The 12,269-nt window shown below is 36.3% G+C and overlaps 1 protein-coding gene across 1 annotated transcript in view; it reads right to left on the minus strand.

Annotated features, from left to right (window-relative positions):
* GABPB1 (GA binding protein transcription factor, beta subunit 1) overlaps positions 1 to 12,269 on the minus strand; it is an 83,758-nt gene that overhangs the window by 34,663 nt on the left and 36,826 nt on the right. The window contains exons 2-3 of the mRNA XM_011928653.1: positions 5,592 to 5,699; positions 1,085 to 1,252 (exon numbers count right to left, since the gene is read on the minus strand). Coding sequence (XP_011784043.1) covers positions 1,085 to 1,252; positions 5,592 to 5,699 — 276 coding nt within the window. The remainder of the gene's footprint in view (positions 1 to 1,084; positions 1,253 to 5,591; positions 5,700 to 12,269) is intronic.

Here is a 12,269-nt window from a genome sequence, read left to right on the forward strand (position 1 = left end):
AAATTGAAAAACATACAAAAAAAATAGAATACATCTCAATAATAATTTTTTACTGGACCAGGCGTGGTGGCTCACCCCTATAATCCCAGCACTTTGGGAGGCCGAGGCTGGCAGATCACTTGAGGAGTGAGACCAACCTGACCAACATGGTGAAACTCCATCTCTACGAAAAATACAAAAATTAGCCAGGCGGGTTAGCGGGCACCTGTAATCCTAGCTACTCAGGAGACTGAGGCAGGAGAATTGCTTGAACCTGGGAGGCGGAAGTTGCTATGAGCCAAGATCGTGCCACTGCACTCCAGCCTGGGCAACAAAGCTAGACTCCATCTAAGAAAAATAATAATAATAATAATAATTTTTATACTGATTTCATGTTGAAATGATAATCTTTGTATATATTGGGTTAAATAAAATATAAAATTAGAATTACTTTTTAAATGTAGCCACTGGAATATTTAGAATTACAGTATATGTGATTTGCATTTATGGCTTCCATTGTATTTCTTTTTGATAGGCTGACCTGGAGGCCAGAATAAGAAGGATCAAGCAGAACACCTATCACTCTATGTTTCAGAATTTTCTACAAGGTCAGGAGTTCGAGACCAGTCTGGCCAATATGGTGAAATCCCATCTCTACTAAAAATACAAAAATTAGCTAGGCGTGGTGGTGGGTGCCTGTAGTCCCAGCTACTCAGGAGGCTGAGGCAGGAGAATCGTTTGAACCCGGGAGGTGGAGGTTGCAGTGAGCCGAGATGGTGCCACTGCACTCCAGCCTGGGTGACAGAGAGAGACTCTGCCTCAAAAAAAGAAAAGAAAAGAAAAAAACACTGTAGTCCCTCACCATAAGATAGACCAAGGTCCAAGAAATAAATTAGTTGACTTAACTAAGAATACACCTAAAGAAAGTTTTGTCCCTCATGAAATGAAAGCTGTAAGATAATTTTCATTTAATGGGCTTATACACACAAAAAATGAAATACTATAGATAAAATACTAAGTAGGCATTTAACAAAAACTAGTTCCCTCTCCTTCTTATAAAACTGTAAAGTCTTTTAAAAGCAAAGTGCAAAAAGAGAACACATACCTTAAGTAAAACCTCTACTATGCTGGCATGGCCCTCAGAAGCTGCCATATGTAATGGTGTTCGGTCCACTTTGGTTCTGGCATCTCTGCTTACACCAGCTCGGAGCAGTACCTCTGTGGTGGAATAATGACCATACTGTGCTGCTAGATGAAGTGGAGAAGTTCCCAACTGTACCACAGGAAAAAAAAAAAAATCCACATTTTCAGTATTGTTAGTATACTTCTGTTTATACAGCAAAGATTTTCTTTACATTATCTGTTTACATAGTAACTCAAAACTCAAAAGAAATGACTAGATTCATGCTTATCACATCCTCTTCATAGATGCCTTGAAGAATTCCCAAACACTCTCAATGAAGAAAAAAATCCAGTATTTCCTTTAATTCAAATTTTCTTTCTTCATTATTTTTTATCAGATAAACTGCCTGAACAAAATTAATTTCATTAGAAATTAAGAGACAGTGGCCAGACATGGTGGCTCACACCTGTAATCCCAGTACTTTGGGAGGCCAAGGCAGGTGGACCACTTGAGGTCAGGAGTTCAAGACCAGCCTGGCCAACATGGTGAAACCCTATCTCTGCTAAAACCACAGAAATTAGCCGGGCGTGATAGCAGGTGCCTGTAATCCCAGCTACTCAGGAGGCTGAGGCAGGAGAACCACTTGAACCCGGGAGGCAGAGGTTGCAGTAAGCCAAGATTGTGCCACTGTACTCCAGCCTGCGTGACAGAGCGAGACTCTATCTCAAAAAAAAAAAAAAGTTCACTATGTTATGAAGAGATTAAGTGGGATATATATATAAAAGTCCTTAGTCCTATCTCTCTCTCTATATATATATATTTTGTTTATTTGTTTGTTTGTTTAATTGTTGTTTGCTTAATTAGAGACAGGGCCTCACTGTGTTGCCCAGGCTGGGGTGCAATGGCTATTCACAGGTACAATTATCACACACTACAGCTTTGAACTGCTGGGCTCAAGCAATCTGCCCACCTCAGCCTCCAGAGTAGCTGGGACTACAGGCACACACCAACGAACCCAGCTAAACCTTACATTTTCAAGGGAAGGTCATCCCAGCAGATCAAATAAATTCCTTAAACAATCCTTTCTTTCTCCATGCTTTGTCAATTTTTCTTTAGCTAGCCTTTTCTATACTCTTAAATGTCAGTATTTAATGAAAATATCTCAACAGCCAATTTAGCAACCAGGAGCTTTGCTCAGTTTGACATTAGGATCTACTTTTTTATTTTTGTCTTCTGAGACTTTCCCTTCTTGGTTATTGATGCAAAATATATATACATATATGCAGGTTTTTTTGTTTTGTTTTGTTTTCTGAGACAGGGTCTCACTCTGTCACTCAGGCTGGAGTACAGTGGGGTGATCACAGCTCACTGTATCTTCAAACTCCTGAGCTCAAGCGATCCTCCTCCCTCAGACTCCCAAAGTGGTGGGATTATGGATATGAGCCACCACACCTGGCCATGTAGTTTTTGTAGCTTTTGGGGTTTTCTTTTAATTCATTTTTTTAGAGACAGGTTCTTGTTCTGTCGCCCAGGCTAGAGTGCAGTGGAGCAATCGTAGCTCACTGTAACCTCTAACTCCTGGGCTCAAGTGATCTCCCATCTCAGCCTCCAGAATTATACTGCATGTATTTCTCTGTGACTTGCCTTCTTTTGCTCGACATTATATTCACAAGATTCAGCATGTTAATAAATATAAGTATAGCTTACTAATTTTCTGTGTTCTATAATATTCCATTGAATGAGTAAACCACAATTAATTTAACCAATATTGATGAATATTTGCATTGTTTCCAGTTTTTGTGTTATTACGAATAATGTTGCTGCTAAATACAGAAGTCTTGTATATGTTTCAGGCACATGAACACATTTCTCTTGGGAATACTCTTAGAAGCCCAACTGCTACATCATACAGTATGTACATTTTCACATTTACTATGTGCTGTCAAACTGTCTTCCAAAACGATTATACCAATTCCATACTTCCACCAAAAATATTTGTGAGTTCCCACCATCTCCTCACCAAGCCTTGGTACTGATCAACTGTTTTTGCTAATCTGGTGGATATATAATAGTTTTTCATGATTTTCCTTTGCATTTGCCTCAATCTTAATGTAGTTGAGTATCTTTTCATGTTTATTAATCAAACTTTCTCCTTGATAAAGTACCATATAAAGTCAATCTTCTATTGCCTTGTCTTTTTATTGCTAACCCATGGGAATTCCTTATGTATTATGGATACTAATCCTTCTTAAGATCTTTTTGGCTTTGGGAGGCCGAGGCAGGCGGATCACGGGGTCAGGAGTTCAAGACCAGCTGGCCAACATATTGAAACCCCAACTCTACTAAAAATACAAAAAATTAGCCAGGCGTGGTGGCAGGTGACTGTAATTCCAGCTACTTGGGAGGCTGAGGCAGGAGAATTACTTCAACCTGGGAGGTGGAGGTTGCAGTGAGCCGAGATTGCACCATTTCATTCCAGCCCAGGCAACAGTGCGAGACTCCATCTCAAAAAAAAAAAAACAAAAGATCTTTTTTGTCTTGAGGTACTACAGCATCACTATGATGTATCTAGATATGGATTAGTTTTTAAATTGATTCTGCTGAAGATTTGTTAGGCTACTCAAATCTGTGGGCTGCCATCTTTCATCAGTTCTGGAAGATTATCAGCAATTACCTCTTTGAATTATTTCATCCCTATTTTTGCTCTTTTTGTGGATCTATGATCAGATATTAGACTTTCTCACATGATCCTTCATGATTCCTAACATCTCTTTTACATTTTCTATCTATTTTTATCTGTGATATAGTCTGGATCATCTTTTTTCATACCTTTCAGTTTACTAATTTTCTCTTTAGCAGTTTCTAATCTGTTACTAAAATTTTATCTCAAGTCCTTATAGGTCTGCTTCTGTTGACAGTTGTTTTAGCAGGTTACTGTGCAAACTGGCATGTGTTCATGTGTTTAGTTATTTCTGACTGCTCACTTTCCTTTGAATTTCATTTGTGGATATGAAGCCTGGGATGAAGCCAGGTTCCTCCAGAGAGGATACTCATCTGCTTCTGTCAGGAACCTGGGGTAATCCCTAGTCCAAAGATCACTTCAAACTCATTTTTCAGTTTACAGTTTTTTAGACTACACAAGTATTTATGAGTTCAGGCTGCAAGTGTGTACAAAGGATGCCTTGTGATTCCAAATTCTCACCATCAGATTTTTTTCCTCTCTCCATTTGATGTCTTGGTTCACATCAGCTTATTATCTTTGCAGCATCATGGCAACAGGGGCAAGGGCAGGAGCAGATAGGAGGAGGGACAGGGTATTCCTGCTTAACCTTACACTGAAGGTGCAGCTCTTTGGAATTCCAGAATTATGAGAAGAGATCTCCTATCAGACTTCTCTCCATGAACAGCCTCAGGTCTTTATCTTTAGTACCCCAAGTCAGTGAGGTGGAAAACCCACCAGACAGTGTGAGTTCACCTAATGTTCTCTAGGTAAAATTTCTCTGGGTTTTAGCCTTCACTTGGTTTTTCAGGTTGATAAGCTCTTTCTTTCTAACTCAGCAGTGTACTTAAGAAGAGTTTCTTTAACATATTTAATCAAAAAGTCTTTATTCTTTAAAGATACAAGTTGAAACATTTATGGATAAAATGATATGGTCCCCGGAATTTGCTTTAAAATAACACAGAACAAAAAATAATACAGTAGATGGAGTTATAGAGGAAACAAGATTTATCATGATTTGATAATTTTTGAAGTTGGGTAAAGGGTATTACAGGGATTGATATATATTTGAAATTTTCTATAATAAAAAATTTTGTTTTGTTTTTCATGAAAAATGTAAAAATAACAAGAGAAAGGAAGGCGAAAACAACAAAACCAATAATCTGGAATTTTTAGTTGTTACCAATGGGAGGGTTAATTCAGATTCCTAGCATTCCACATCCCCAATATAATGCTTTTTTATTTGCCCCCAGAATTAAAGAGTTATGTTTTTTTGCCCTCCCCACAACTGCCTTCTTTCTATAGTTGTCAAGATCTCATTCCCATTCCTTTCTTCCTCTTTGATCATGTTCGCAATAGTTTTACAAGTACTAATTGAAACATAAACTTGTTTTTCTTTTAGGAGCGACTGTAACACTAACTCCAATCTTTATCAGTATCTTTCTGAATTATAAATTCTACCTGTGCTATTTATAAGGCCTTTAAATTAAATCCCAAGCAGACATATGTTTATATTCATGCCACATTAATGCACTCCAAAGTATGAAAGAAAAACTCTTTGTGGATGAAATATTTGGATAAGGTTATCCAATATCAAAGAAAATAATATAAACCACTTCTTTTAGGACAATTATATTTCTAAAATAATAAACACATTTGCAAAAAAAATAATTTTTTACCACTTATAAACACAATCCTGACTACATTTTTCTCTGCAAAAACTCAAAAATGAGAAGAAAAAAAACCCACAACATGAAAATCATTCTTTACCCAGTCTGTAGTAAAAGGAGCTCCATTTGCCATCAAAATACGAACTTCATCATCTTGACCTGCTCGTGCCGCTTCTAAAAGCTTCTTTCCCAAATCTACCAGGGACATCTAAACAAAACATAGATGAACTGAACATCAAAATCTCCATTTATACATTATGACATGACATTTTCCTTTCCTGTCTTTATTAATAAGTCAATTCTCAATTATCCCTTCAAAAGAGTGTGCCATGGTTAATACAAAATAACAGATCATACAAAAGCAATTTATATTGCATTTTAGAATCCATTTTTCTTTCTCATTAAGTTTTTACCTAGAATAAAAGTAGTTTAAATTCTCCAAATACATCTGGTAAAAGAAGAGGTAAGGAGCAGAGAAAAGCTGGTCTAAATTTTTATTTATTTATTTATTTTTGAGACAGAGTCTCGGCCTGTCACCCAGGCTGGAGTGCGGTGGCACGGTGTTGGCTCACTGCAACCTCCACCTCCTGGGTTCAAGTGATTCTCCTGCCTCAGCCCCCCAAGTAGCTTGGACTACAGGCATGCACCATCACACCCAGCTAATTTTTCTATTTTCAATAGAGACAGGGTTTCATCATGTTAGCCAGGCTAGTCTCAAACTCCTGACCTCAAATGATCTGCCCGCTTTGGCCTCCCAAAGTGGTGGGATTACAGGCATGAGCCACCACGCCCAGCCAAGCTGGTCTAAAATTTAAAACTGGCAACTAATTGTTTTCACTAGAGGGTTTGCAGCAATAAAATTTTTCATAAAAGTAAATAAAGTGTAAGATATTGTCATCTGTTGTTGGTGCAAATTAAATTAAACTTACCATAAATTATTTTGCAATAGTAAATGTGTTCAAAATTTTAAAATACAAATTTTCTGCCCTCCTACATGCAATGTATATTTAAATTCTTGCAGAAAGTAAATCATTCACATTCTATGAAAATACTAAAAAGAGAGTAACAGTATTATGAATAGACTATCTGTCTCATTAGAGGCTAGAGGCTAGGTACGATGACATACTCCTGTAATCCCAGCAGTTTGGGAGGCTGAGGCAGGTGGATCACTTGAGGCCAGGAGTTTGAGACCAGCCTGGACAACATGGTGAAACCCTATCTCTACTAAAAATAAAAAATTGGCTGGGTGTGGGGGCTCACACCTATAGTCCCAGCTCCTCAGGAGGCTGAAGCACAAGAATTACTTGAACCCAGGAGGCGGAGGTTGCAGTGAGCCGAGATCGCACCACTGCACTCTAGCCTGGGTGACAAAGTAAACTCTGTCTTAAAAAAAAAAAAAAAAAAAAACAGGAAAGAGTATCTTGTGTCTTGAATTTAATATATCTGAAAAGGCTAATGTCCCAGACTGGGATGTGACGTGTGCATGGGTGTGTATGTATTTGTGTCTTCTTGAATAAGAAATATTGAAATACATGTCAGAAAAAAAGATTATGACAGTAGAATATAGGTAAATTAAGATTTGAATGTATCACAAACATTCAAATTCAAGGCATGACAGTTCTCAGAAGAAAGTTTCCAAACCCAGAAAGACTATCCAGCTGGAAGATTACTCAATTATGTTATATAGTATCCTAAATAAGGAAAAGCAGAATTTTAGGCCTGTAGGGAAGGGAAATATGGAACCCCTGAGATTTACAATGAAAAAATGTGCCTGGGGTACAAATTTATCTCAAAAAAAGTATATACTCTGAGGGTTAGGTAAGTAGTCAAGAGGAAGTAAGTTATAAAGAGAGTAATGGCAGGTTGATCAGTGTATCTCCACCTGGTATGAACAATTATTACAAGTTGAGTATCCCTAATCCAAAAATCTGAAATCTGAAACTTTTAAGCATCAAAGGAATGCTCATTGGAGCATTTCAGATTTTGCATTTTTGCATTAGGGATGCTGAACCAGTAAGTATTAATGGAAATATTCCAAAATCTGAAAAAACCCAAAATCTGAAACACTTCTGGACTAAGTATTTCAGATAAGGGATACTCAACCTGCACTCAATAAGGAAGAGAAAGGAGTGTATGTGTGAGAAGGAAGTTGGCAAATGGGGCTTGAAAAAGTTATGTCTGCCAGGAAGAACTGAAATGTTCTACATCATTAAAAGGGCTGTCAAGAAATCTAAAAGGGGTAATTATAAGAAAAGCTGTCCATGAAAATAAACAGAACTATGCCTATAATTTTTAGTGAATTAGGTAAGATGGGAATAATCAAGCACAAAAGAGGTAACGAGGGACAGATACTAATACTTGGAGGCTTGCACAATAATTAGGTGAGATATACATATCCCAAACAGGCCTTCGTCACAAGGCAGGAAAGAATTTCTTAGAATTGTTTCATTTGTAAGGATAAAAATAATCTATATTATGGTCAGGCGCAGCAGTTCACACCTGTAATCCCACCACTCTGGGAGGCCGAGGTGGGCGAATCACTTGAGGTCAGGAGTTCGAGACCAGCCTGGCCAACATGGTGAAACCCTGTCTCTACGAAAAATTCAATCCAGTCTGGGCATAAGAGTGAGACTCCATCTCCATAAAAAAAAAAAAAAATCTATATTATATTCTGGAGTAAAGAATAGGAAAAACAACCACATGTACTTGTGGGATTTATATGGGATTTTTTTTAATACACTTCTCTGTGATACTTGCAATATTTTCATCCTTGCATTTCTGATTTCCTTTCCTTTTTTTCTCCTATTCTCTCATAACCTTGATGGAGTCACTGAAAGCCAAGATACTCCTCAATCCTGCTTAAAGTCACTAAGATCTATAGAGACTACTGATCTCCAATGAGGCATTTTTTCCTAGATAATACGTAACTGCTGGACAGTAAAAATTAACATCATATTCAACAGGCAAGAAACCTGCAAAAATAATTTCCTGTTAAACGGCAGGATAAAGCAAAAAGAAACTGACCTCTCTCCTACAGAAGTATGGTAAAATCTGAACTGATCACACTAACAAATATAGCACCTATACTCTGAATGATATAAATCTGGCTTTACAACAAAATATATCTTTCCAAAAATAAACATTTTTAAATAGGTTTTATGCAGGTAATACAAAATCAGTTTGCATTCATTCAGCATACATACTGCCAAATGGTTTAGATATCTGAGTATCTTTTGTGAAGTGCCAGTTTAGGGGTTTTCCCCATTTTTTGAAACTGGGTTGTCTTTTTCTTATTGATTTGTAAGCATTCTCACATATGTTCTGGATATGAGTCCTTTGTCAAATATAACAAGTATTATAAATATCTCTGTCCAGAACCCTGATTTTTGACTCTCTATCTTATGTTCTTTCTTTGATAACACATAGTATTTTCTATGAGTAAATAATTGTTGAGTCTCATAAAAATGTGCAACTTCTACATATTAAAATAAAATAATCAAAATAAAATAAGAAATGGCAAAGAAATATATTTACCACAAAAATGACTAGAAGAAACAGTCATGTTTTACTTATTTAAAAGACTTGACTCAAAATGAAAAGGGGCGGGGAATAAACAGCAAGGACCCAACACATCAGTAGTTAAAAGACAGGCCATACATTTTACAGAAAAGAAAACAAATAATTCACAAGGGCAGAAAATGCTCAGTGTCACTGCTAATCAGGTTAACATAAAGTAAATAATTTTAAAGTCATTACTGATGCAGCCAAGAATTAGGTGAAACTGATACTTTGATATATTGACAACTCAGATATGCTGATAGTAATGTAAGTGGATCAGCTTTATTTTTTAGTCAACTTGGCAAATTTAACAAGTTACAAAAATATCTGAGTCCATTGACCCAGTAAGTGACCCCACTTCTAAGAATCTATTCTAAAGGAAAAATATATTGAAACAGATCTATCAGTAAAGATTATATATGCATACACGTATATATTATATATAACTCTTATAATGTGACCAATCTAAAGGTAGGAAAATGATTGAATTGTAGAATCGAAAGGAACAGCATAGTAATTTAACCTAACAGTTTTGAAGCTATATAAACAACAAAAAATTTATGCCACATTATGAAAAGATAAAAAACTTTTTTGTCAAAATATGCATATAAAAGTATAAAATACTGAAAAATACTAACAATTGTATAGGATGGAATGATTATGGGAAATTTTGTCTTCATTTTACAAAGTTTCTATAATGTTACTATATTACCTAATTTTAAAAATGTTTTTTTCAAAGGGACAAATTACATTGTACGACTGTCAACTAAACAAATGACAACATTAAGGAAAGTTTTATGTTCCTGACTTACTAGATGGGATGAGCAGGAAAAAATAAAGAAAATGTAGAACGTTGGGAACTTAAAATATCAATCATATATCTGCTTACATGAATTATAATAAAATCATGAAGCACTTGAACAAATCAACTTTGTCCATAATTATTCAATTGTCCTAATTATTCAAAACATATCACAGTTTAGGACCAAATACACTTAAGTTACTGTGGTTTTAAATTTCCATGAGCAATACAGCCATACGGTAGATTAATGAGATGGATTCTTGGAAATCAGTGGTTTTCATTGGTAGCAGCACTGCCCCCTTGAGAGCCCTTTGTATGTTTATGGCAGCATTTTGGGGACTGAAGGTGCGGATGCTCTGCTAGCATTTAATGGGCAAGCGCCATGGATACGAGAGGTCCAGCAAAGGAGGGAATAGTCCTGTAGGACAAAGAATTGTCACATGTTCTGGATAATTTTCAAAGATTCCATTGAAAACATATCTAAGGCTGGAATCTAACACGTAAACAAAATGTATTTTTTCCACAGTGTTAATGTATTCCAAATATTCTAGAATGCAGCCGTACTATAAATCTATTTGTTTTGTTCAGAAATTTACTAAGAGTTGTTTGTCATTTTGGAAAATCATGTCAATGCCACTTTGGCATGTGCATCACCAATATCATATATCAATCAGCTTGTTCAACTATCACATTCACAGTGATTTTATGTGCCAGCATAAGCATTTTACTACCTCACTGTGACATCTAATGTAGTGTGCTCAAGTATTTACATATTTTAATACACATTTTATTATAAATTGCTTCTTTTCAAATTATCCTTTATATTATAATCAAAACATGATATTTTTGAAATTATGCAGATCAGTAACATTAACTATGATTTTCTTTCTTTTCTTTGGAGATATAGACTCTCTCTGTAGCCCAGGCTGGAGTACAGTGGCGAGATCACAGCTCACCACAGACTCGACTTCCCAGGCTCAACCAATCCTCCCGCCTCAGCCTCTCCAGTAGCTGCAACTACAAGAGTGCACCACCATACTTGGCTGATTTTTGTAATTTTTATAGAGATGAGTTTTTGCCACATTGCCCAGGCTTGTCTTGAACCCCTGGGCTCAAGCGAGCTGCCTACTGCAGCCTCCCAAAGTGCTGGGACTACAGGCATGAGCCACTGCACCCAGCAACTATGATTTTCACTTAAAGTTAGCAGAAGGGGCAATACAAAATATTTATTATAAAAAGGTGGCAATGGATCTAATAAGATTGAAATCAATGGAAGAAAATACACATAAGATCAAGCAAGACAAAAATCAAAGGTGCTCTGATTTTCTTGTCAAGATAATTAGTAGTTTTAAATAATGAAAACAACAAAATCGTAGCATTTTCACTCTGTCTCACCTGACAGGGACCACACACACTCACCATAGTTTTTGACCCTTAGAGGAACTCAATTGTAATAAGATAACTACACTGACCAAGGGGAACATAGCTCCAGGTCAAGTCACTAATTTACTCAGTTCAATATTTATATATTAAAGTCCTGGATGGGTGCAGCGACTCAAGCCTGTAATCCTAGCACTTTGGGAGGCCAAAAAGGGAAGATCACTTGAGGCCAGGAGTTTGAGACCAGCCTAGCTAACATGGTGAAACCCCACCCATCACTACTAAAAAAAACACAAAAATTAGCCTGGTGTGGTCCCAGCTACTTAGCTGGCTGAGGCAGGAGAATCCCTGAACCTGGGAGGCAGAGGTTGTAGTGAGCTGAGATTGCTCCACTGCACTCCAGCCTGGGCAACAGAGGAAGACTGTCTCAAAAACAAACAAAAATCCTCAGAGATAAAGTGCTAGATTTTTTTTAATCATTTATTTTAACAAAAAAAAATATTGCTTTTTTGGTGTGGCAAATAAGTTCTTTACTCCAATTAAAATGTATGTTAGTAATAAATCTATTATCCAAACTAGCTACTTTTGCTCAAAAGTACATGCCAAGAGAGCCACCTAGTGGTAACAGGAATTACTACCAATAATTACATGTTAAAGCTTAGAGTCTATTTTGTTTTGAATTTTTCTGTAATTTACAGCTTATAGAGTTGTTGTGAGGATTATGGCATCTACTGGACATGAAAGCTCTATAAAATCATAAAGTACCAGTTCCACGTGAGTGGTTACTAACACTCTTAAATAAGAGTATGAATTTTAAAAATCTTTACACCTATTATAAATATATTTAATAAGCCTTTACTCACATTAAAACTTCAAAATAAACTTTTCATATAATTGTTATGCTCAATAAGTACAATTATAAATCCAATATAAATCTCCTAAAGATTTTCTCCACTTTTTGTATTACACACACATCCAAAGTCTTTAAAATGTTCATACTCTTTGACTAGTAATTCTACTCATATAAACCCATCATAA

Source organism: Colobus angolensis, unplaced genomic scaffold (genome assembly GCF_000951035.1).
Source record: "Colobus angolensis palliatus isolate OR3802 unplaced genomic scaffold, Cang.pa_1.0 Scaffold78, whole genome shotgun sequence".
Classification (NCBI taxonomy): domain Eukaryota; kingdom Metazoa; phylum Chordata; class Mammalia; order Primates; family Cercopithecidae; genus Colobus; species Colobus angolensis.